A 27,401-nucleotide genomic window follows, 5' to 3' on the forward strand; every position below is an offset into this window, starting at 1 on the left:
GGCAGGCGCTCAATCCACTGAGCCACATCAGCCATGGCTGTTTTTGTTTTTAAATTGGTTGTTTCCTTGTTTTGGTTGTGTGAGCAGATGAAGTGTATCTATACCTAGCTCCACCTCCAACTGGGCCAGAACTCACAAGCTACTCCCTTGTGTGTATTTTTTGTGACATGGTCTTTTTCATAAATGTTCCTTGTGTACCTGAAACAATGTGAATCCTATTGTTTTATGTGGAATATTTAAACATGTCAATTAGTTCAATAGTGTTCAAGTCTTGTATATTCTTACTGATTTTCTTTCTACTAGTTCGATCATTAATGGGAGAGGGTAACTGAAGTTCCAACTATGTTATCTGTTTATTTCTCCTTGCTGGTCTACCAGTGTTTGCTTAATGTATTTTGAAGCTCTGGTATATGGTACACAAATGTTTAGGATTTCCATGTACACTTGATGAGTTACTCCTTTTCATTATAAAGTGACCCTCTCTATTTCTGATACAGTAAGACAAAATTTTTAAATGGCACGACAATTCCTGTCTCCCAGTGTAAACACCTGTATAATACATTTCTCTTGAGGGTGCATAGATGGGATGTCACTTCACTCAATCATGCTACGTTACATGGCAAAAGGAAATTTACAAGGTGTCCTATCGCTCAGATTCTCTCTTTATGTATTTCTTCTAGCTTTCTTAACACATGGATTAGAATTGTAACTACCAGTAATAATGTCCTTTTTATGAATTTTTTGTATCATTTTTGGATTACTTTCAATTGTTTAATTTTTCCCTCTCATTACAGGTTGTATTTCCTAACTTCTTGTATGCCTAGCAATTTTTTTGCCTTGGATATTGGTAAATATCCAAGCATAGTGACTTTTACATTGGATATTGTTGTATTCCTGTATTAATTTTTTTCTTCTTCTTTTGATTCCAGAGAGGGGGAAGGGAGGGAAAAAGAGAGGGGAAAAAAACATTGAAGTGAGAGAGAAATGATGATCGGTTGTCTACCGCATGTGCCCCAACTGGTGACCAAGCCCACAGCCCAGGCATGTGCCATGACCTGGAATGGATCCTGCCTACCTTTTGGTTTGTGGGATGATACCCAACTAAGCCTCTCTGGCCAGGTCTCCTAAAAATATTTTTGAACTTTGTTCTGGGATACAGTTATTTGGAAAGTTTGCTCCTCTTAGGCCTTGATTTTAGGCTTTGTTAGGTGAGACCAATCCAGTCTTTAGCTTAGGGCTTCTTCTTTCCATAGATAAGGCAAACCTTTTGAGTGTTCTACCCCAAGCCCTGTGAATTATGAAGTTTTCCACATTGCTGGTAGAAAGGACATATTCTTGGCCTAGTATACTCTAGGGATAGTTCCCTGTAACTTCTTCAAGTGGCTCTTGATCTGGTTTCAGGTAATTTACTTGCATGCATGTCCTGACCAGTACTCAGCTAAACATTTGAGAAGAATCCTCCGATGGTCTTTGGGTTTCCTTGTAGAGGTCTATCCTCTCTGGCATACCGCCCTGCAAATTGTAGCTACCATGGCCTCCCTATACCCCCAAGCTCCATCTCCATGTCTGTTGATATCTAGATGGTTTCTCCCCCCTTGAGCTGTGATCTGGAAACTCTGCAGGAAGTAAGCCAGGACAACGATAGGGCTCACCTTGCTTATTTCCCATCTCTCAGGGATCACTATATTTCACTGCCTGGTGAATGATATTTTGAAAACCACTGTTTCATATATTTTGTATGATTTTCTTTACTTCTTTCAGATGTGAAGGCAAATCTTATGTTTGTTAATCCACCTTGGCAGAAAGTAGAAGTCCAAGGGTTCTATTTTGGACATATTAAATATGTCTATTGGCATCTAAGTAGAAGTATCAAGGAGGCAGCTTAACTACAGATTTATAACTCAAGAAAATACCATGGACCCAGATATACATTTATGAGAAATCAAGAGTACAGATGAATTTTAAAGTTATGAACCTTAGTGAAAACTTTTAAAAAGGTGTTGGTAAAATATGGTTCATAGACCAAATTTGGCTCTGCCAGATTTTTTTAAGTGAAGTTTTTATAAGTACAGTTTATTGGAACACAGTTGAGCCCATTTGTTTTTATAGGCTAAAAGGCTGCTTTTGTACTACAACAGAAAGGTGAGTAGCAGTGACAGAATCAATCTGGGCTGCAGAGCTTAAAATGCTTCCTAGCTGGCTCTTTACAGAAAGATTGCCAGCCCTGATCTATGGAATGAATGTAGATAGAGAATAGCAATGGGCTGAATTCTGGAGCACACCTCATTTTTGAAGTAAACAAAAGAGAAAGCATCAGAAAGTACAAAAGCAGGAAACGAATCATGACTCTGATTTTCCAAGGTGACATGAAAAAAAAAAGTGTATTAAGAAGAAGGGCGGACTGACCATGTCAAATCTTGCTGAAGGCTAAGATGAGGACCAATAAATGATGAGTGTAGATTTAGCAAAATGGTCACTTTTGTAGTTTTAGTGAATTGGTGGTCATTGTGGGAAGGGCTGAAAGCCAATTAAGGAAGATGAGAAGAGAACATGAGGTGAAAAACTAAAGACAATGAATTAGCCTTTTTAAGGACCTTAGCTAAAAAAAGGGCAGGAAAGAAATGTGAAGAAAATGTGCAATTTAGGTAGGTTTTTAAAAAACAAAAGCTATGATAACACATTCTATGTTGATGAATATGATCTAGTAAGGAACCAAAACTGATGATAAGGTGTAGGATGGGGATGGAAACAGATAATGAAGGGACAGAGGAGTAAATTGGACAAGGGCAACCAGTGGATGATCCAACTGAAGCAAGTGGGGTGGGGCACCACTGTCTTTATTTCCCTGAGTTGGGCTGAGCTGGCTGGGTGGCTGCTGTAGCTGTATTAGTAATGGATAAATATTTCCAGGATTGCTAGAGGGTGTATTTCAGAGAAACACTTGGAGAAATGGTGATATTTATATTCTAATGCCAAATGTTTTTATAATCTATAATAAAGCTAAACTATGCCCTTATAGTATATAAGTTATAACTGGTAAATATAGTAGTGCTAGAACCAAAGTTCAGCTACATTAACGAGTTAAAAAAATTCAAACTACCTAAGAAGTAAAATAATTATTTCTAAGACTATTTTAATAGGAAATGTTTCAAGGTTTTTAATTAAAAATTTATAGAAAAGTTTTGTAACTCAGCTTAGTTTTAAGTTAAGAATGATGAACTTACCAATCCTCATCAGCCAAAAGCTTCAGGGCTTCTATCAGTGCTATTTCTGGTTTGGAAAATGGTCGTAGGTCTGACGAATCCATTATTTCTGGACTATGAGTGACAGAAGGCATCCTTTCTTTATACTGTGGAATGGCTGCAGGAGATGCTTCACCTAAAATAAAAAAACATTAAATAAAGCACCAGGGAACTCTGATACAAAGAGATACAAATGGTATTCTGATTACAGATGCTATAAATATTTCTTATAAGAACTAGTACTATTTAGTGTCCAACAAAAATGTATTATCCAAATACCAAAGCTATTTAAAACTTTACTTTTTATACATAAAATTATTAAATTACATATAATGTAAACAAAGATGGGTTTTTCAGTTATGAGTCATATAACAAAGACTAGCTTCCAACACTTGGCTATTGTAAATTGTCCTGCTATGAACACTGGGATGCATAGGTTCTTCTGGATTGGTGTTTCAGGGTTCTTAGGATATAATCCTAGGAATGGAATTGCTGGGTCAAAAGGCAGATCCATTTTTAGTTTTCTTAGAAAATTCCATTCTGTTTTACATAGTGGTTGTGCCACTCTGCAATCCCACCAACAGTGTACTAGGGTCCCCTTTTCTCCACAACCTCTTCAACACTTGTTTGTTGCTTTGTTTATGATGGTCAGAACAACAATTAAAATAAAAACATTAAAAAATTAAAAAAACACAAAGACTAGCTTTAAGAATTAAGAAGCATATGATCCCACTTTGTACAATCATGAATATATACCTGTTTTACTATACAATTTATAACTAAAAATGAAGCTTCATGGCATCTGCATATAAAGTTCTAGTTGGATTTTAAAAATATCAATTTTGCTATTGGCACAGAACTAATAATAATATATCACAAATTCTAAGCCTATGTGTAGTAACAAGAACAATGCTTTTTCCATAATCGACTATTTTCCAGATGCAAGACATTGCCTTCAATGTTGGGGAAACAAATCATCATCTCTGAGTGCTCATGGTAATTAATGCCCTGAGGGTACTGCACAATGTAAGGCATGAAGTGGAGGTGTTGGAAAGGAAAAGATCAAAAAGATCAAATAGAATGTGTGATGGCTTTTATAAAGGGGTCAAGATTTATTAGCTATTTTTCATGTTTATATTACTCTTAAAAAGGTAGTGTTAGGCAGTAGGAAATCACTACCATAAAAGTATTTATCAATCATGCTATTTGTAACAAAATGTTACGTGAAATACATGAGATATACAAATATTTCACTTGATGTTGTATGCTAATTATGGGTTCAAATGCATTTAAAATTCAAAGGCAATAAGGTATTCCCAATGTTAGTTTACTTTTACTTAATATTTTGTGCCAAATCTTATAACTGCTTTTAAAAACTACTACATTTAATTTTCTCATAAAAGCTGAGTTAGACACTCTTATTATTTCTATTTCGCTGCTGTGAAAATGACTGAGTTTAATACAAGGTAAAAAATTTATTCAAAGTCTCAGTGATAATGAGTGTCAAAGGCAGGATTTAGATCCAGGTCCACTATCACCTTTGATTTTGTATAAAGAGGTCTAATGAAAAATTCCCGCTTTCAAGAAATTTATCAGCCCTGGCTGGCGTAGCTCCGTGGATTGAGCGTGGGCTGAGAACCAGGCATCGCAGGTTCGATTCCCAGTCAGGGCACATGCCTGGGTTGCAGGCCACGGCCCCCAGCAACTGCACATGGATGTTTCTCTCTCTCTCTCTCTCTCTCTCTCTCTCTCTCTCTCTCTCTCTCTCCCTCCCTTCCCTCTCTAAAATAAATAAAATTAAATCTTTAAAAAAAAAAAAAAGAAAGAAATTTATCACATACCTGACAGGGATGTTCAAATAGATAAATATGGCATTTTGGGTTACCATAGTGATAAATCAGTAACAGTTTTTGCTAAAATAAATCATACATGATAAAATGATTTGACAACAGATATAATAAATAGGCCTAATTTTAATTTTAATTTTTTTAAAATTTTATTTATTGATTTTAGAGAGGGAGAGGAAGGGGGAGAAAACATTGATTTTTGTTGTTCTAGTTATTTATTCCTTCATTGGCTGATTCTTGTATGTGCCCTGACCAGGACTCAAACCTGCAACCTTGGTATATCAGGAAGATGTTCTAACCAACTGAGTAACAGGGTTAGGCAAAAATAAAAAAAAATTCAATTACACTTCACATTCAATATTATTTTGTATAAAAATATGGGATGCTTCATAAATTTGTGTGTCATCTTTGCACAGGGGCCATGCTAATCTCTGTGTTGTTCCAATTTTAGTATATATGCTACTGAAGCACTCACCCTCATGTTATTATTTTTGGTGATTCAGCTGTATTCTCATTAGGTTCATATATAAGACTGGTATGTATAACTTGAACAACAATTAAAATTAAAAAAAAAAATCCTAACTTAAAAAACAAAACAAAACTGGTATGTATAAATAAAATACTTTAGCTTTAGAATGTCACAACCCAGAAAGAATAACAAATACAAAAATACCAGCCATTATTTATTAAGATTTTGCCTAGCATTGTGCTAAGTGCTTCACTTACACGATCTAATTTCATTCATTCAAGAGCCCTATCTGAGTTATATTATTCATACATTATGAAGAAATTGATGCTAAAGTTTTACGTATTCCTTTTTCTATATCTACTCCACCTCAATTATAGAAAGAATAAGTCATTATGGAGATGAAGACAAACACCAAATTTTCAGCCTTGTAAGTTATATCAGTATTTATTTTTTCATCTGAATACACCTGAAAAAATGAAACAAAACTAAACAAAACTGTAGTCTGGAAAAGGAGCTATTCTGAATATGAATATCAATCTCAAGCAGTAATGATCAAACTAAGTTTTTTATTTTTAAACTTCGCCTGTAGACTGATATTTTTATAAAATACAATAAAAGTGTCATGGTGATATCAAACTGTTAAAATAGTTTCTGAAAGTTTACTTTCACTTTTTGTACTTATCTTGTAAGCGTATTGTTCTGTCAAATAATACAAGGGTGGGCTTTAAGGAAGCACTCTCCTTATACTTCCTAGAAACAAAAATGTGAGGCCTCCATTGTAGGCAAAAATCACAAAATTGGTTGATGTAGAGAGTGAATACCTAAAACTTTGACTTGTTGCTATTTGTACTATTTGCTACTGCTAACTAATAGCTTAAGTAAGGAGTTTTGTGTGCTTTTCTTCCCATAGATTCCCATTTCACTATTAGTGTCCCACCTGACACTAACAGTGAAATTATTTGAGAATGCTAACAGGCTTAAACTTCATGAACACCTAACACTTAACCAGTTGTTAGGGCCATGTTTATCCAGTAATTCTATAGGCCAACATCTCTCATTAGGTATAATCTCAACAATTATTAGTTCTGAGGACACAAAATTCTTTTTAAACAAATTTTATCTTATTTTTTTAAATTGAGGTATAATCAACAATATAGCATTATATTAGTTTAAGGAGTATAACATAATGATTCAGTATTTGTAGACAGTGCAAAATAATCACTACTGTAAGTCTAGCGAAATTGTCGCTAGACTTTTTTTCTTTTAAAATTTTCATTAATTTTTAGAGGGGAAAGGAGGGAGAAAGGGAGAGAAACATCAATGTGCAAGAGACACACACATCGATCAGCTTCCTCTTGCACGCCCCCAATTGGGGACCTGGCCCACAACCCAGGCATGTCCTTGATTGGTAATCGAACTGGCAATTTTTTGTTCAGAGGCAGGTGCTCCATCCACTGAGCCACACCAGCCAGGGAAAATTTTTTTTCTTGTAATAAGAACTCATTTTTAAAAAATATTTTATTTATTTTTAGAGAGGGGGGAAAGGCATAAGAGAGGGAGAGAAACATCAATGTGTGGTTGCCCCTTGCACACCACCTACTGGGGACCTGGCCTGCAACCCAGGCATGTGCCCTGAATGAGAATAAAACCGGCAACCCCTTTGCTTCGAAGCTGAACACTCAATCCACTGAGCCACATCAGCCAGGGCAGAACTTTTAAGATTTACTCTCTTAGCAACTTTCAAATGTACCATACAGTATTATTAACTCTAGTCACCACTCTGTACATTATTATATCCCCATTGCTTATCTAATTTATAACTGGAAATTTTGTACCTTTTGACTCCTCTCACCTATTTCACCCTCCCCCGCCCAAACCTCCTTTTTGGTAATCATTTTTAGGATACAGATTTTAAACAGTTTTCAAGACATCTTGCATTATAAAAGAAATACAAGCTAGAAAGAACTTCAGGCATTTATCTAGATTAGTTCAAATCTCTTTTATATTTATCTTTGAGAGGTTAATATGTTGTACAAGGTCATATTGTCATACTTCAGTATGTGTAGGCTTCAGAATGTGTCAAACCCTATTTTGGTTTGCATTTTGATTAGAAAAAAATGTTTCAGCCCTGGTGCTTGCTTGGGAGTTGTCACACTTACTAGAACTTGTATGAATCACAACGACCGCCCCCGCAAAATAAAATGCTTCATTACTCAGCCCTCGTTGGTTTGGGCCACTCATCATGAGTTTCAGAACAAATTAACAATGAGTACAAAGGTACCAATGTATTTATGTAATTTTTTTCTATACTCCCTGGTTTTCTTGTTTGATATCTAAACTTCAGGACCCCATAAATTTAAGATTGTTTATTATAGTTTACACAGATTATTCCTCACAAATAACTAATAATAATAAACAAAAATAATAATCCATACTACTGTTTGTTTTAGTTCCACAATGATTCATTTCAATTTCTGATTTAACTTAATTGCTACTATAAACTAAGACCTATTCAATATTTTTAAAACAGTACAGGAGCTTACTCTTAGTCAGGCACAGAACCCTGGAAGTACTCAATGAGAAGCTGAATAAATGAATTATTGCTAGTTTTGAAAATGCCTTTGTAAGTAGCAGTGGCACAAATGGAACATTTTGAAAGACTAGGAGATAGGATCCACTTATCTGTGTTTCTATGGAAACTATTTGAATATTTGTTTTATATAGATTTTTACTCAGTTTTCAAATGCTACTAATGAGTGCCTCTCAGCTACCAAGCAAGCATCTGTAGCTTGTACATTGGCAGAACGAACCAGAAGCTTAGTATTATGACCTGTTTTATAAATAAATTATCTTAACAATTAGGCAGTGGGATATATTTAGTGTGACCATTTGACACGGCTCACATTGCATCTATTTTCACAAGTGGAAATTAATGTTTTTATTTCCCCAAAGGCTGAGAAAATTATCCTAGAGGACCAAGGAGTTGATGGTTTTGTTATTTTAAAACTCACAGGCATGCCCTTTCTGGTTGTGATTTTATTTCCAGTATGTGACTCCTGTATAAAGTTGGCTGTGATCTCACAGAGAAGAGTAGATCTGGTCCTATGCCAGTAGAAGGAAATAGATGAATAAGAAAGGCCCATATCCCCTGCTGCTGACAGTGGCCAATGTCTGCCATAGTGGCTCAGCCCTATTCCAAATGTCCACAGAGGTAGCTGTGACATGGCCCAGGGCCCCTTGTTAACTAACTGGCCTGCTCTTGTCAAAGCCAGTGTCCAGGGAAGGTGCACTAGGCCCTTGGAGGCCTGCTTGAAGAGACTAGGGACATTGCCTTTCCACCTGGACTTCACTCCCAGGATAAGTTGCACAGTTACAAAAGAGTCAGGAATGTAGTACAGCATTTGGCAGTCATTTAAATAAATTCAGCCACAGTTAAAAAAAAAAACAAAACCACAATACAGAAAACATGGAACCTACTTCTGGCCAGGTATAGGACCTTTCAGTACTCAGTGAGAGACAGAATAAATGATAAAGATAATTTAAAAAAATCATGACCTAATACAAACCAGCTTTACAATCTCAGTTACTTTACCTATAAAATGGGAAATCACTCCTCACCAAAACAGATATTTGCAGGGAATACAGAAGAGATCTTTGAGATAATCTGGACTTTTAAGATAATTTAAATATTTATAAGGGCAGAAAATGAGGCCTGTTTCCAGGTCACAAAGCTCATTAAAAGGCAGAACTGATATTCTGTTGGGGACCACTTTGTGTGATACTGGGAATTATAGCCCTGTGCAAGCCAGGCCTTGAATGAAGGTCTGTAATGTAAGTCTTAACCAGAACACTGGGAATGCTGGGAGGCAGGCATGACTTGGTACCAGCACTGAGGGTTTCCATAGGAAATCAGGTCTAAAGAATGCATTATACCCCTTGAGGCTTGTTTTGCATTAGCCCTGTTGCCAGGAATCAGATACCTAAATCCAAAGCAGAAGGAGTGAACTCCTAATCTCTTGAATCATGCCTTAATGACCCTCTGGAGTCAGCATATCTAACAGATCCTGACCCAAGGCAGACCTCTGGTTTCCTCAATTGTTATCTATAGATAATATCTGTTTTCTGTAACTATGGCCTTTAGACATTGATTGATGAGCTTTGCTTGCATGCTGTATACCCCTGAACATATAGTTCTTAATACAAAAGCCTCAAGGCTTGGGGCTTCTCTCCTCTGAGAAACTAGCCAGCCTTTTCTCCCCAAGCAGATCTTACGTTGATAGCCTCATTTCACCCGTGACTCCAGGACACTGAGGAATGGGGTCCCCCACATCATTTAAAAAGCCAGATCTATCCAATGACTCCTACTAATTTAGTGCTCTCTCCATCACAAAGGAACTATCAGATGTGGTCTCTTCAGTTTAACAAGCATTTTGTGACATTACTCTTTACATTTAAACAAGTTGACTTACGTGAATCTGAGAACACTAAAGATGATGACCTTTTAAAACTGGCCCCTTCTTTGAAAACAGGGTTGAAAGTAATGTTCTCTAAAGAGCAACTCTCATTTTTAGATATTCCCACCTCATCTTCAAAAATATTTAAGTCTAGAAAAGAGAAAAACAATCAATCAGCTTTCTCTTTATGAGAAATAATATTTATTATAATAGAAGCTACTGGGTCTTGCAAAGTTCAGCATATTCCACTAATAGCCATGCATATCAACTTCAGCTAAATGATAGTACACTAGCTTTAAAGAATTACTAGTTAGAAAAACACACCACAAGCAAAATTCCACTTACTTTCAGATGCCATTTTCTCAGTTCCTATATGTTTCATTTGTCCCCCAGGATTCTGTTCCTTCTTTTCACAATCTTTAATGTCAAAAGGTTCTTTTTTTTCCTCTCTTCTTTTTTGTTTTATCTTGTCAAAAGTAGATTTTGAAACGGAGATTTTGATCTGCATGAAAGAGTTGAAATATCTGAAAGTATTCAGGAAATTTGACATTTAAAATAACTACCTTCATCTGAGACAACTATATATAGACATTAAATATCTATATACAAAATAAACTATACATTTCTTAGTTCTTATTTCAGGAATTCTAAAATAGAGTAGAATTATTTGGTACTAATATCCAACTGAATTTGTACCTCAGGATATTAGTCTGTTACTCGATTATATCCCAGAAAATTATTTATGCATACACATATATATATATACACATACATGCATAGTATAAAATATACTAGGTGCTTTATACCAGAATGTGAATATATTTGGTGGAAAAGAAAAACAATTTATTATTTAAATGACTAAACATCAGAATTTTCAATTATATTGAAATTTTAAAAATTTTAATTGAATACTTTCACCAACCCAAATCTGATACAAAACAATAATTTAGTATAGGCTTAAAGTTACCACCCTAAAAATTAAGCAAATACCCTTACATCTTTTTCATTCTCAACATCAAGATACGATGGAATACTCTGTTGAACTGCTCTTCCATAAATCCCTGATGGTGGTTCAATATTTTGTTTAACTGAAAATTTATCCCCATTTTCCACAGAAGATATCACTGATTGGCTGCAGGTTGCTGGTGCTGAATTTGGACTTCCAAATACACCTGAAATCAATGAACAATCAAATTGCCACTGAATATTTATGTGACATCCCTCTGGATAACACAGTTTAAGACAAGGCTCTTGTCAGCCTGGCTTGGTAGCTTAGAGTGTTGTCCCAATATGTCAAGGTTGGGGGTTCAATCCCCAGTCAGGGCAAATACAAGAATCAACCAATAAATGCATAAATAAGTGGAACAACAAATCAATGTGTCTCTCTGTGTTTTTCAAAAAGAACTACCATTTAAATTTAAACTATGGTAAAACTGCCTTAGCTATCCTAAAAAGGTATTAGAAGTATCCAAACTGTAGCTATTATGTACACAAAAAATGTCTTCTCATGCTCTTTAAAATCAATCAATAAAAATTTAGCCCTGCCTGGTGTAGTTCAGTGGATTGAGTAAGTGCAGGCTGTGAACGAAAAGGTCACCGGTTCAATTTCCAGTCGGGGCACATGCCCGTGTTGTGGGCCAGGTCCCCAGAGGGGGCCACATGAGAAGCAACCAAATACTGATGTTTCTCTCCTGCTCTATCTCCCTCCCTTCCCCTCTCTAAAAAAATTAATAAATAAATGAATTTTAGAAAATTAAAAAAATTTTTTAAAAATACAAGGCTATTGCCTTCAAGAAATAAACATAGTTAATATAAGAAAAACATAATAATCATAAACATAGTTAATAAGAAAAACATTAAATAATCATAGAACATAAAAGCATATACCTTAACAGAACGATAAGAGTATCACAAGACATAATGTCAAATGACATATATAAGTGCTGAGTTTACAGGAAGAAAAGGTCAGTATGCTCTATGTTTGAGATGGTTTCAAGGAACAAAGATTTGAGTGGGGATTAGAAACACAATGGATTTGGAGACAAGAGGAAGGAGGGAAGGACATCCTATAAAATAGGGATGCTTAATAAGCAGAGCTAAACAAGTATAAAGCCTGTATGTGGAGTGAATAAATTAGTTTGGTTTGTCATGAGGCAAGTAGAAAAATAACAGAAAATAAGTTTGTAAGAGTAGGTTGGAAGCAATCTGAAAAGGACCTTAAAATAACCTAATGAGACTCTATCAGGCAAGGAATTTAGAAACGCTTTCCAGACATTTCATTCTATTTACCAAAAATAAGATGTATACTCTTGATGCCTATCATTATGTTCTAGTTTTTCAATTAAAAAATAGACTAGTTGGGATGTGGTAGGGGAATCCTTTCTCAATGTGTATGGATATCAAATGATCAAGTTTTATACTTTAAATATCTTACAATTTTATTTATCAATTAAAAATCAATAAAGCTGGAAAACCCTACCTAATTTTAAAAGATATTTGCAAATGTGTTTCAAATGTCCCCTAACCCCCCTGAAATGCATAACAGGTGTTAATTCTGATTTGGCTAGACACTATATAAGCAGTGATAAAATTATATTGTTATATTGATTACTAAAAGCTTACAAATAAGAACTACCATTTGAATTTAAACTATGCTAAAACTGCCTTAGCTATCCTAAAAAGGTCTCAAGTATCCAAACTGTAGCTATTATGTACACAAAAAATTTCTCTGAAAATCACTGACATGAATTTACTGTAGTCTAGAGAATAGAAATGTGAAGTATGCACTTCTAATTCTTTTAATTTAATAACTTTTCAAAAAGGAAGTTCTATTCAGCACCTGAATCACACTCTATTCTTTATTGATATATTTTGCTTATGTGTGAAGAACATAAAATATAATTAGAAAGCTAAATAACTTTAAAATACCTTTTCCAACAACTACTACTGAATCTTCTGATAAGGTATTTGTAGATGTGATGTCAGAACTGGAAATTTGTTGTAAATTTGATGATGACCCTGTAAATCCTAGAGAAAAAAAACCCACATTTAAAAATACTTATTATATACTGTATAGTATTTTAAGATAGCATAATATGGTATTTTATTTTCCTTTTTTACAATGTTTTTATTAAAAAGTGGAAATTTATTTCATACAAAGAATTTACAATGTACTTATTCACACATGTTCATTAATTCAACAAATATTTATCACTAGAATACTTAGTATAAACTAGGCACCAGAGAGAAAAGAAACCCTCCGTCCTTTAAGAAGTTTACACATGCCTGGGTTAGTGGGAAACATGCACAAGAAAATAGGCAGAGCATGACTGTCAAGTAACAAAAGGGTAACCATGAAGTAAAGCCTCTAACCCATGGAAACGGATCAAGTCAATCTCACAGCAATCTGTACTTTCCTAGGTTAACTTTTACCTGAGTTTGTAATTATTTATTTAATTATCCTCTCTCCCATTAGACTTTAAGCTCTGTGGGGATAGAACCTGTGTCTAGCTTTGATCATCATTCTTTTCCAGGGCCAATTAGTACAGTGCTTGGCACATAGCAGGTATTCAATATATCTATGTCAGATGAATGTTATAAGGCAGAAAAAATAAGCAAAATATAATTAATTTAGGGCCTATGAAAGAAAACTATGGTAAATTTAATTTAAAAACTGCTTAAATAAATTAAGCAAATATCCAGTCAAAAGAGAGGTATAGGTAAACACAATACTTGAATCCTCCTACAACCAAATCAGAATTACAACTAGACTACAGAACAATCATCACTCATAACCTCCAGAAATCTGGATGAACTGAAATCCTACAACTGAAGATATAAAGAAGAAGCCACACTGAAACTGGTAGGAGGGGCAGAGACAGGGAACAAGCTTATCTCACATGCACATGAGGGAGATAAAAATCAAGAAGGATGTCTCAGCTCTGAAGGTGCCTCTTCAGAGGAAGAGACAGAGAGCAAAGATTTGAAAAGCTATGGGAAAGTGACAGAAAACTTCCCTAACCTGGTGAAGGAAATAGACATTCAAGTCTAGGAAGCACAGAGAAATTCAAACAAAATGAACCCAAAGAGGCCCACATGAAGACACATCATAATTCAAATGCCAAAAGTTAAAGACGGAGAGAGAATCTTAAAAGCATCAAGAGAAAAGCAGTTGGTTACCTACAAGGAAGATCTCCTAAGACTGTCAGCTGATTTCTTAACAAAAACTTTGCAGGCCAGAAGGGACTGGCACAGAATATTCAAACTGATGAAAAACAAGAATGTACTCTACCCAGCAAAGCTATCATTTATAATTGAAGAATAAAGAATTTCCCAGACAAGAAAAAGCTAAAGGAGTTCATTACCACCAAACAAGTATTGTAAGAAATGGTAAAAGGGCTTTTTTAACAAGAAAAAAAGATTAAAAACATGAGTAATAAAATGGCAATAAATACATATCTAGCAACAATGAACTTAAATGCAAATGGATTAAATTCTCCAATCAAAAGATATATATGGAGGCTGAATGGAAAACAAAACAAGACCCTTACATATGTTGTGTACAAGAGTCTCAATTCAGATAAAAAAATACACATAGCCCTGGCTGGTGTGGCTCAATGGATTGCTGGTGTGGCCCAAAGGGTTGCTGGTTCAGTTCCCAGTCAGGGCACATGTCTGGGTTGAGGGCCAGGTTCCCAGCAAGGGGCATGTGAGAGGCAACCACACACTGACTGATACTTCTCTCCCTCTCCTCCTCCCTCCCTGCTTCCCATCTATCTAAAAATAAATAAATATTTTTTTAAAAAAACCCCATACACTTAAAGACTGAAAGTAAAGGGGTGGAAAAGATATTCCCTGAAAATGGAAACAAACAAGCAAACAATCAAAAGCTGGGGTGGCAATACTTATACCAGATGAAATAGACTTTAAAACAAAGACTATATAACAGGAGACAAAGAAGGACCCAGTAGTTCCAGTTCTGGGTGTTGATCCAAAGAAACCCAAAGCACTAAATCAAAAAGATATACACATCCATATGTTCAATGCAGTGTTATTTACAACAGCCAAGATATAGAAGCAACCTAAGGGTTCATCAACAGATGAACAGATAAAGCAGTGGTAGATATGTACAATGGAATATCACCCAGCCATAAAAACAGAATGAAATCTTGCCATCTGCAACATCATGGGTACACCTAGAAGGTATCATGCTGAGTGACATATGTCTGACAGAGGAATACAATGTTGTATGATTTCAGTGACATGCAGAACCTAAAAAACAAAATAAATGAACAAGCTGAACAGAAACAGACTTTAGATACAGAGAATATTCTGACAGTTGCCAGATGGGAGGGATGTTGGGGAGATGGTGAAAAAGGTGAAGGGATTTCAAAGTATAAATTGGTAGTTACAGAACACACATGGGATTGTAAAGTACAGCATAGAGAATATAGTCAATAATACTGTAGTAACTACGTGGTATCTGATGGGTTCTAGATTTACTGGGCTAATCACTTAGTAAGTTATATAATGTCAAATCACTGGGTTGTACACCTGAAACTAATATAATAGTGTATGTCAAGTATAAGTAAAAAAATACGAAGTTATTTAAAGTTAAAAACAAAAGCAAAGAGTAGAACATATTTATTATTTGAACCTATTTATATATGCTCATATCTTTGTATGAACATGAAAAAAGGCATTAATAATAATTATATGTATCAGACAAAAATAGTTAGTAAATAAAATGTGACAAAAATTAAGCAGATAAATTACTTTGCTAACTTGCTAAAGCTAATGACTTGTTTTGGCTATGTGTGAACATGGCAGAGATTAAAGAAAGAAACTCATGTAGGTGATCATTTTTCATATTTTCCTTTAAGTACAATTTGGGATAATCAAAATTAATGTTCACTGTAACAGCACATGCCAACTAACAGAAACATCTGATAGCCCCAACAGGTGTTCAGTAACAAAGGGAAGAAAATTTCAGTAAATGAAACAATTTTCTCAATAATAATCTTCAGTTTATATATAAACTACCAAGATGATTCAATAATTAGACAAATTTCATGAGAAAGTATATAAAATACATGTTACTTTAAGTAATTTAACTTCATTTATCAGAGAGGCTGACATAACTAATCATTTTCAATATTACTTTTAATTTTTACACTATATTTTCTTCTAAATGAAGATATACTGAAAGAAATATTGCTCAAATTTCACTTCTAAAATATAAAGGAAAATATTTTAAAAGATCCTTTAGATATAAACTATCCTTATATAATTTCTTTTGGTTAATTCTGTCTAGTATACTCAAATAGAGAAAGAGAAAATATTAACTCATGGAATCTAGTTTGCTGACACTCTAAGCATCCATTATTAATCATTTTCTCAAGTCATTCATTGAGTTCCAGATTGTTATCATGTTAGAAAATGAGCAGGTTCAAAGGGTAACCAGCAGAAGAGAGGAATAGGAAACAGAGATGGTTCTGAGATCTAGTCCTATAAAAGCCTGAGTTTTCTTACAATATGAATTCACTCAAATATGCAACTCATTGTGATATTTCTTCTGGAAGCCTTTTCATTTGCTGTACCACTGCACTCAGTATTAAGCAGATTTGAGAATGTAATTTTTAAGTGACTATGCCCACGGCTACACTATTAGTTTTGAATGGCTCATCACCACTCCATTCCTTTAACATGTGGCACTGAACACCTTTATATACAAAGCGTAAGAGGGATATAAAGATAACAGTATCTTTATTTTTAAGTATCTTATCCTACTTCAGCCCAGGACAGTGGGGAAAGGTTTCTAAAGAAATGGCTTTCAGTATTCAAAGAGCAGACAGGATCTGGACACATTAAGATTGGGAAAGGGCATACAGGCAGACCATACACGCTAACTAAAAAAACTGCTAGTATTAAAAAATGCGAAAGCATAGGACATGAAAGGAGGTACAACAGTATGAAATCATGCAAGAAAAAAAAAGTTAAGCTAAGGTAAGATTCTTAAGGATATGAAAAATTAAGCTACAGAGTAGAAAATTTATTATGTGGGAACAGGGAACCACTGAAGTTTCTGAAAGTGCAAGAGAGGGTGTCTTTACTTTAAAAAGAGAATTCTGGATGAGTATGCAGCCTGCATAAAAAGGGACAAAAAATAAAAGGCAAGATGTCTGAGCTGAAAACTCCTGTAATTATCAGGGAGAGGTAATGAAGGCCCAAGTTAAACTGAGAAGTACTGGTAGGATGGGCCACTGACTAAACCTGGAGGGTAAGGAAAAGATGCTAAAGTTTTAAGTCTCCATAACTGGGAAAATGCTGATGCTACTAATAGAAATGGATAACAAAGGAAGAGAAACACGTCTGAAAGGAAGGTAAGTTTGGGTTTGAACATGTTTATTCTTGTTGACTAGAGAGATCATGTTTGGCTTAGAATTGGAAGTGTGAGTGTGAAGTAATTTTCTGGAGTAGAATTAACTGCTGGTCAAAAGATATACATATTTTTATGATTCTGCTATCCAAAAATGGATAGCACTAGCAGTGAATGAATATATTTAGCAATTATTTCAAAACAATTATTATAAAAATAAATATATTTTAAAAACCCTGTCATTCTCTTTTATAAAAACAATGAATAACTCCCCTGGCTGGTGTGTATGGAGTGCTGGCCTGAGAACCAGTCACTGGTTCAATTCCCAGTCAGGGCATGTGCCTGGGTTGCAGGCCAGGTCCCTAGTAGGAGGCATGCAAGAGGCAAACACACATCTGTGTTTCTCTCCCTCTCTTTCTCTCTTTCTTCCCCTCTTCTAAAAATAAATAAATAAAATCTTTAAAGAAAAAACCACAATGAATAACTGATCTCTTCCACAAAGAACAGATACTGAATTATATTATAGATTCAATTTTAAGGAATTTACAAAAAAAAAACCAGTTTCTAACCAAGGTCTCTTAACTCAATTTGAGTTATTTCCACAAAACATATACATGTCCTAGAATGCCTAATTGCCTGCACACATATGACTTATAATATCAGAAATAACAAAAGTTGACCTTATTACAACCACTGTTGTCATACAAAAAAAAATGACAGCTTCTTACACTTACTGGATGATTACACTTATACTTACTGGATGACTTCCAATTATTCTATTTAAATATTTATACTCTTCAAAATCACTCCTTACCCAAAGGGAAATTTTTAAAATGTAGATATAACAAGATCTCTGAAAAAATGGACAGGGCAATAACAGAAATGCTACTTGCTAACTAAGTTAAAAAAACAAACAAAGAGTGTAAATTATTAGGGAAAACAAAGAAGCCTTCCCAGGTTCTCCTACAGGGAAATTATTATACATTCCGGTTTGTAGTTCTACTCAAGGTTTCAGCCTAAAGTAGGCATTTGAGAGTCATTTACTCAGATGATTTCTCCACCCCATCTTAGTGGTAAAATGTGTTTTTTAAAAAGTGTGTGTGTGTGTGTGTGTGTGTGTTCTGGGAGTAGGGGACAGTATCAGTAGGGATTCCCTAGTTTTAACCTGCTGGGCAGTTGCTACCCTGCAATGCCTCCTCAGGCAGGCCCATAAGCCAATAGATGAATTGGTGTGTTCTTCTTCTTAGCTAAGTTATTTAAGTAACAACATTATCAACAGCAGGGTAAGAGAAAAAAAATCTCAAAACGGAGAAATCTCAGTTAATGTTTCTTTATTGGCATGCTTAGGGAGGATTCTGATTTAGAGACATTCAATCTTAAAATTTAACTTGTCATGAAATTTACTAACCTTTTGTATGCTTATGTCTTGGGTGTTCCTTATTTTGTATTTTTAAAACACTAGATGAAATGTCATATGGCCTATTATCTTCAAAATCACCACATCCAAACCCCGAGTTCATACGCTGACCAATTATGCTTACATTGGTTGTTGCAATCCCTATAAAATAAAATACATAAAAATATTTATTTGAATGATTTAGGTAATGGGATAGAGAGATATATACCTCCCCTCTTAAGTCTATATTGCCTTCTAGCCTTTTAAAAATGTCAGTAACATAGCAGTTGAAATTATAACATTACAGTAATTTTTTAAATTGTATCTTATTTTAAATTTTTTAATACTTTTTACTTATAAGCAGGTAAGAAATTTATTATAAGCCATCCTACAACATTTTATAAAACAGGCTTTAAAATTACAATGAAATACAAAATTCAATGTTAAAGAGATAATCAAATATGTATCTATTTAGAAATATGATGAGCATTTAATGTTTAAATGACATTTTAAACTTTACAACAAAAAGAATAAAAATTAACTAGAATGTTTAAACTGTGTCTTGAGAGGTGCCTATATTCCTCATTTCTCTCTTTGCTCCTACTCTTGTGTAATGTATCTATCCTGGTCTGGCTGGTGGGGCAGTACACTACATAGTCACTAAGAGCTCATAATCTGGAATCTCGCTTCCTGGCATAAAATCATAGCACTGCCATTTAAACCACTGACAAAACCTGGGCAACACACCTAACCTTATTTGTAAAATGGGGGTAACAGTAGTACTTCTTCCAGAACTGCTGTGAGGATGAAATGAAGAAAACAGACGTAAAGGGCTTAGCACAGTGTCTAGCATGTTATAAATTCCCAAATGTTACACTATTTGAATTAAAAATAAATCAAAACTCTACATAGACCTCTTTTTAACAAATTTTAATCTATATGTTTAAATGTTTAAACTGACCACCCTATACTAATACTCTATAGCTGAGAAAAACCACAAAATGTCTACTAAATGAAAACCCTAGGCAATTTATATTTGAGTCACCATTCATTTTTATATATAGCTCTTAGGTAAACCACTAAATAGTAATACTATTATAAAATATTATAAAACGTTATAAAAATATAACGTTTTTAGCCCTGGCTGGGTGGCTCAGTAGGTTGGAGCATTGTCCTGTACACCAAAAGATTGCAGGTTCAACCCTCAGTTGGGTCACATACAGCAGGCAACCCGATCAATGTTTCTCTCTCACACCAATATTTCTCTTGAAAAAAAGAATCAATAGAGACATATCCTTGAGTGAGGATTATAAAAACAAAATACTTAAAAATCAACCCAAATGGATTAGGTGATAAGTTCCTTGACATCAGGCCTAGTGATACTCTTTTTGGAACTGACACCAAAAGTAAAGGCAACAAAAGTTAAAAATAAGCAAGTGGGATTACATCAAACTGAAAAGCTTCTGCACAGTAAAGGAAATCATCAACAAAATGAAAAGGCAATTTACAGAATGAAAAAAAATATTTGCAAATAACATACCTGCTATGAGGTCAATTTCCAAAATATATTTAAGAAATTTATGCAATTCAATAGCAAAAAAATAACATCCAATTTAAAAATGGGCAGAAGATCTGAATAGAAATTTTTCCAAAGAAAATATAAAGATGGCCAACAGGTACATAAAAAGATGCTCAGCATCACTAATCATCAGGTGAATGCAAATAAAAATCATGATATATCACCTCATACCTGTTAGAATGGCTACTATCTAAAAGACAAGAAATAAAAAGTATTGGTGAAGATGTGGACAAAAGAGAACACTTATGCACTGTTGGTGGGAATGTATTTACATTCCCCCCAATTTACACCCCCCAATTTGGGAGGAAATGGGGGTGCGTCTTACAGTCTGAATGTAGCTTTACATTTACATTGGTGAAATATTATGTCATTTACGTTATTAAATATTTTACCACATTTTTTCCCTCAAAATTTTTCCCTATTTTCTTCCTCTAAAACCTAGGTGCATCTTATGGCCCGAAAAATACCCCAAGTATCTACCTATGCATGAATGGATTAAAAAGATGTGATATATACACAATGGAATATTAGCCATAAGAAAAGAATGAAATCTTGCTATTTGCAACAACATGGATGAAACTTCTGGGCATCACAATATGTGATTTAAGACAGAAAGAGACAAAAATACCATACATTCTTCCTTATATGTGGAATAAAAAAAGGTTAAAGATATAGAGAACAGACTGGTAACTATAAAATTCTAACTCTTAAATGTACTATCATTTTTGACATCACTTACAATAAAAATCATACTTTCTATAAATCATATTTATAAAACAGTCATACAATACCTATAGAGGGGCTTTGTTCAGCTATCTGGAAGATTTTATTCTTTGCAGAAGAAAGTCTTGTTACACAAGGTTTTGATCCAAATGTTGGAAATACATCTGACCTAAAATTAAACAAAGTAATTTCAATGAACTTTTTAAGATCTTCAATCAAACATTCTTTTTTATTGGTACTCCTGGTTCACCTTTTGAACTTCCAACCTTTTCAACATAGTCATTCTTAATTATTCATGAAATGATGGCCAAAGGAATGTAAAACTCTCCAACTTTTACTGTACTAATCTTCTGTTGGGTCCAAAGAACTACTAATCCAAAGAGAGTCCATTCCAAACTAAATGAAATGATTCTAATTATCTAATTTAATATCTTCCTTCATATACAATAATATAAAAAAAGACTTAACTATATGATAAATAAGAGATCAGCAACAAATGAGTTTAGTAAATAATACCACTTTCCTCTTGGACTACCATTTGCTGTATTTTCCTCACTTTATAAAAGGCCTACAGGCCTTGTTTCACAAAGAAAGCAAACCAAAGAATGTTAATCTTACTGTAAGGAAACTTAAATAAGTGTTATAAGGTCAGTAGTCCAATGATCTATATCATAAAGAAGAGTTATTATGGAGTAAAATTCTCCATAATTGGGTAGGCATATTTGTTCATTGGCCTACCGAGAAATCAGTTGAACATTTTAGAAGAGTAATTTCTCTAGAAGAGATTACTATAAATTTACATTTATACTCAGTATAATTCACTTGTATGAAAGAAAGCATTTCAGTCTCTAGAAAAGTGGTTCTTAACAAATTTTTCTCCCCAAACCACTTAAGGATGAAGGCCCACCATGAGGTAGTAGTGGCTTTCTTTGGCCATGATTCTAAAGGCAGGATGTGAGCTGCTTGGGAATAATTGCTCTAAAGCTATTAAACTTAAATGCAGAAATACTAAATTCATTAAAGATAATTCAGTCCATATACAAAGGTATATTGAACTCACTTCTCAGAGTTCAATATTGGAAGGAATTAACTCCATGAGGCAACAGAATGAATAGTGAATTCTAAATGTCAGAATATCAGATGAATTTCTTTTCCCAACTAGGTACCAAATTAGTTACAGGACCTTGCAACTGTAGTAGTACATGACATAAAATTTCACATTCATGGAAGATAAGGTAAGGACTTTAGGTCTAAAAGGTAAATATGTATTTGAAAAAGATAAATATATATTTGAAATGTCTCATAACAATGAAAAAATAGTTACTTTACCAGCCCACATATCTATTCAGAATTCATTTTGTAAAAATGTTGCATTAGTCTACCTAGGTAATTACAACAAAGGACTTTCCAGTAAGAAAAAATTTTGCAAAATTGCAAAATAAGCTGCTATTTAAATTAAAAATGAAAATGAAATATTAGGATGAGAAAAACTCACAACAGGACACAAAAATTCAGTTTAATTCTATGAACTGCTGAAATAAAACACCTTTTTTCATTAAAGTTAATAGAACACCATCTCTCTTTTGACTCTGCAATTTCTATTTATTGTGCTTCTAGTTTACTTAAGTGAAAATAAATTTAATTTCAAATATTTACATCTAACAGCTGTATATAAATATGATTCAGGATAAAATTAAAGGGAAATAAAATTAAAAAGTCTGACAAGATTAAGTGCTAACAAGTATGTAAAATAATTAGAACTCTCACACATGGCTGTTGGGAATGTAAAATTGCAAAAGCATCGTAGAAAACTATTTAACAGTTACTGAAAAAGTAAATGTATACCTACCCTATGACTGAACAATTCCACTCTTAGGTTATTGTCTATAACAAAGAAGGAAAGGATTCTCTAAAATTCTAAAATTTTGTCACAGAGATCTCACAAATAAAGTTGGGATCACTGTTTAAGACTTAATAGTTTACTGAGGTAATCTTTAAAAAAAAAATCTGTCAGATTGCTATGCTGAAAAATATTCTCTGTCAGTGTGGGGTTGTCAGGACTCCAATTCCAACACTTGCTTTAAGATGATTCCTCCCTGGCTGGCGTAGCTCAGTGGATGGAGCGTGGGCTGGGAACCAAAGTGTCCCAGGTTCAATTCCCAGCCAGGGTACATTCCTAGGTTGCAGACCATAACTCCTAGCAACCGCACATTGATGTTTCTCTCTCTCTCTCTCTCTCTCTCTCCCTCTCCCTCCCTTCCCTCTCTATAAATAAATAAAATAAAATAATTAAAAAAAAAAAAAAAAAAAAAGATGATTCCTAAGAGGGGCTGCAAAAGCTATAGCATGAAGTCCTAAGTTTCTACAAAATAATGGAATATAAGAAACCATAGAGTAACAGCTAGGTGGTGTTTATGCATAAATTAGAGGAAACTGGTGCTGAGCTTTAAATGAAAGCAGTAATATCAGCTATAGGTCAATTACCAAAGAGTCAATGACCCATAGAAGAGCTAAAAAACAAGGAATATTGTGGTAAATTTTAGACAGGCAATTGAAAAAATGGGGTTTGGGAGAATAGCTATCATACATATTAATTTAGGTGCTCAAGATTACAGCTGGGAATGTGTTGTATTTCTCCACACTACCTCAAACCAAAGCCAAGCAAAGTAGTACGTATAAACTTTCCCATTGTCTTTTAAATGTATTTTAACACCTTAAAAATTAGAAAATTGTTTTAAAGGTGTTTTCAAATATGATATTAGAGCTTCAGAAATAGATTACAGATTAGCCTTCATTTAACAAATCAAAACATAAAATACATTATTCTCTTTCCCTGGGGAGTAGTAGACAGAGAAGAAGTCAATGATTCTTGGCTATAAACTCCACTTTCACTGTAAGAGCTGATGTTTGGAGAGGAAGACCGAGATGGAGAATCCACAGTCAAGTCGAGCTTAATTGCAGAATCAGGGCTTTCAAGATCAGAAGTACTGCCACTCAGTTTTGCTCTTTTCTTAGCTGCACTGTTACGAAGGGACCTAAGAGAGCTCTGCATCTAAGAAAAAAATAAAAATAATTAACTTTACAAAAGAATTATATTAGTAAAAGTTATCTTTGATTTTTAAATCCATTAACCAAATCTAGCTAGCCACTTTTCTTCAGTCCAGTACTAACCAGATGGATGTTAGCATTTCTGCACATAGTATAAATAAAGATTTCCTCACTTAGGTATTTATAAACAACCCACTAGGTTGTAGACTCCTGAAAAGGAAGGATCTCAAACTATTATTCACCATGGCATTTCCTGCACTGGACACAAAGACTAACATATTGTAATAATTCAATTAATAAATGAATCACTGAATCAGATGGTAGGCAGCAGAGTGAGTTAAAGTCACAGAGGTCCAGCTAATCTTACATCACTTGTGTGCTTATGTGGCTATTTAGAAGTTCTATGAGATTAGCAAAAAGTAATCTATTTTCTAAATATTAAAGTTCACATCCACCTTGCCAGTGTTATAAGTTCAGAGAATAATAGATAATTTTATGTAACTACTAAAGCCAAGTATTTTTTTAGAAGTGCAGAGCAGAAATCATTATTTGAAACTAATACATTAAAGTTGGGAATAAAAATATGAACAAATTAAGAAACACAGAAATATACATAAGCTGTATTTTGTTTACATTTTGATTATAACAATTGTAATAGTTGATTCAACAGTATGGCCATTTCTCTAGTAAATCTTTGAAAGATTCAATATCCAAAAAGAGTAGTATCCTCTTACATTTACTAATAATTGTATTTTAAAAATTACCCTTTTGCCCTGGCTGGGTAGCTAAGTTGGTTACAGCTTGATATGTTGAGACGTCAATATATCAAGGTCGTGGGTTCAATCCCTGATCAGGGCACATAAAGAATCAACTAATGAAGGCATAACTAAATGGAACAACAAATCAATGTTTCTACTACTGTCTCCCTGTCTGTCTCTCCCTTTTCCTCTCTGTCTCTAAAAAAATTTTTTTAGATTACCCTTTGAATTACACAATAAGAGAAAAAGGCTTATTTTTAAGTTATAAACACAATGTGAAAACATATAATCAGATGACATTTATGAATTATTGTAGTTAAGTGCTTTTTAAGTTTTCTCTTTAAATAAATTCCCTTTCAAGTACCACTGAAAGACAGTGAAAAAATAAACACAAAAATATGGAAAGATTTTTTACAAGCAGTTAGAATTTGGAATGATTAACTCATTAAGAACTAATTTTGGTACATTATTAGTTTTACACATGCTTATTGTTAAAGAGATGCTTTTAAAATATACATTAATATTTACTTTTATTGAGCAATCTATACATGATACTTACATCTTGCTTACATCTTTAAAATTCATTAAAAAGACCACAAAATGATCAATAGCTAGTGTTTCAGTTTACATAGTTAATAATGTAAAACACTGTTTTAAACCTGACACCAGGCAAACTGAAATGATAAAAAGGAAGCATCTATGAAAATAGTGCTCTGAATCCAAAGTAATTTAGCAGCCACATTCCCTCTCTGGCATATTAATATGTACAGTTATCATATTGGCAATACATTTTTATAGTTTAAATGGAGTGACCTAGGATTCAAAGATGAGTATCCAATATAATCTCAATTTCATAAGAGAAATAAACTTGCACACATGCACAAAAGACATGCTCAAGAATGGGGAGGGAACTGCATTATGTCTCATTTATTTAACAAACCATAGAAATGATCCTTGAAAGTATAGTCCTGTGTGTCTCATTTATTTACAAAACAAACAACAAATTTTCATTTGGGAAGGGTTAATGCAAGAGTATATTGCTATATTATTCTTACTTTTAATTTATTTATTGATTTTAGAGAGAAGAAGGGGAGAGAGAAAGACAGAGACAGACATTGATTTGTGCTCTACCTACATATGCATTCACTGGTTGCTTCCTGTCTATTCCTTGACTGGAGATCGAACCCACACCCTGGCATATGTATTGGTGTGACACTCTAATGAACTAAGATACCTGGACAGGGCACCTTTAATTAAAAACAAAATATATATATATACATAGAAGAAATACTTGAAGTGAAACACATTATAGTGTGTTAACAGTAGATTATTCTAGGCAGTGGGATTTGGTGTGATGAATTTTCTTCCTAGTACTTCACTAAAGTTTCCACATTTTCTATAATGAATGCGAGATATTTTTATAAATGTGAAAACATGTATTGGGATTAAACAGTACTTGATTTTTACTCAAATAAAACTACTATATTATAGAAAATTACAAGCATTTAAAAATAATTAGAAGTAATATTTAGTTCTAACCTCTTCTTGATCCAAATCTTTATCCTTGATATTTAATTCTGAAAGATCAATCTTAAGACTATCTTTCTCATTCTTCCAAATATCATCAGACTCTTTCTTTTTGGGTCCCACTGTACTTAAATTGGCTTTATCAGGCAAAAGGCTGATTCCCCTTGGTATGGGAGGGACAGGCTTAGTCCCATTCAGGCCCCGTCGGGAGGATGGTGATCTCACCAAAGCAGGTGTAAGTTGAACTGGAGAAGGTTTGTCTTGAGAATTTTCTCCTGCATAAAAAATGTATATTTTACTTTTTATCTTTTTTTAATTTCAGGGAAGTGGAAGTTTTAATTACAAGTGTTTCAAATATGGTGTTTTTAAATTAAAAGTCACATTATCTTTTATTAGAAATAGATTACTACTTAAAATGAGATAAAAGTATCACTGTTCCCTGAACGAACATAACAAAAATGAGACACCATAAATTTATTTACTAGAACAGCTACTTTTCTTGCTTCATTTAATTATATAAACAACATTTGAAGGACTACTATATGCAAAGCAGTAACATTGGTAACCGAGGAGAAGTTGAATAATGTCTCAGCTTTCAATACAATATTTGATCTTGTAGGAAAGACAAATTCAGAAAGAAATTATTAATACAAAGGAATGAAGGTTCAGTACTAACACAAAGTGATAAAATTGACTGAATATGAGTCAAAGTGACCTTTTGTTTACAAAGTAGAACATCGGCACCATTTAAACATCTTACCTCAGACACTGAGGACAGAAAAGCATGCGCAACATAGTGGTTGCCTTTAACAGATTTTTATTTGAGACTGAATCTGCCTTGAATAAACTTACATGTTGATTTCATAATTCTGGAGTGAGCTATTGTTAATTTACTTAAAACAAAACTCATGAAAGTAATTTTAACATACACCAAGCATTCAATAATTATTGAAAGAGTACTAGACATTACAGTATTTATA

The 27,401-nt window shown here is 33.9% G+C and overlaps 1 protein-coding gene and 1 pseudogene across 1 annotated transcript in view; both read right to left on the bottom strand.

Annotated features, from left to right (window-relative positions):
* The window catches only part of TOGARAM1 (TOG array regulator of axonemal microtubules 1), a 105,829-nt gene that overhangs the window by 43,413 nt on the left and 35,015 nt on the right, over positions 1–27,401 (bottom strand). Inside the window, 8 exon segments of the mRNA XM_036028830.1 lie at positions 3,225–3,378; positions 10,358–10,514; positions 11,009–11,184; positions 12,941–13,039; positions 18,799–18,948; positions 21,157–21,257; positions 23,908–24,140; positions 26,434–26,696. Coding sequence (XP_035884723.1) covers positions 3,225–3,378; positions 10,358–10,514; positions 11,009–11,184; positions 12,941–13,039; positions 18,799–18,948; positions 21,157–21,257; positions 23,908–24,140; positions 26,434–26,696 — 1,333 coding nt within the window.
* LOC114493569 lies at positions 5,461–5,560 on the bottom strand (annotated as a pseudogene).

The sequence above is a fragment of the Phyllostomus discolor genome, chromosome 1 (assembly GCF_004126475.2).
Source record: "Phyllostomus discolor isolate MPI-MPIP mPhyDis1 chromosome 1, mPhyDis1.pri.v3, whole genome shotgun sequence".
NCBI lineage: Eukaryota > Metazoa > Chordata > Mammalia > Chiroptera > Phyllostomidae > Phyllostomus > Phyllostomus discolor.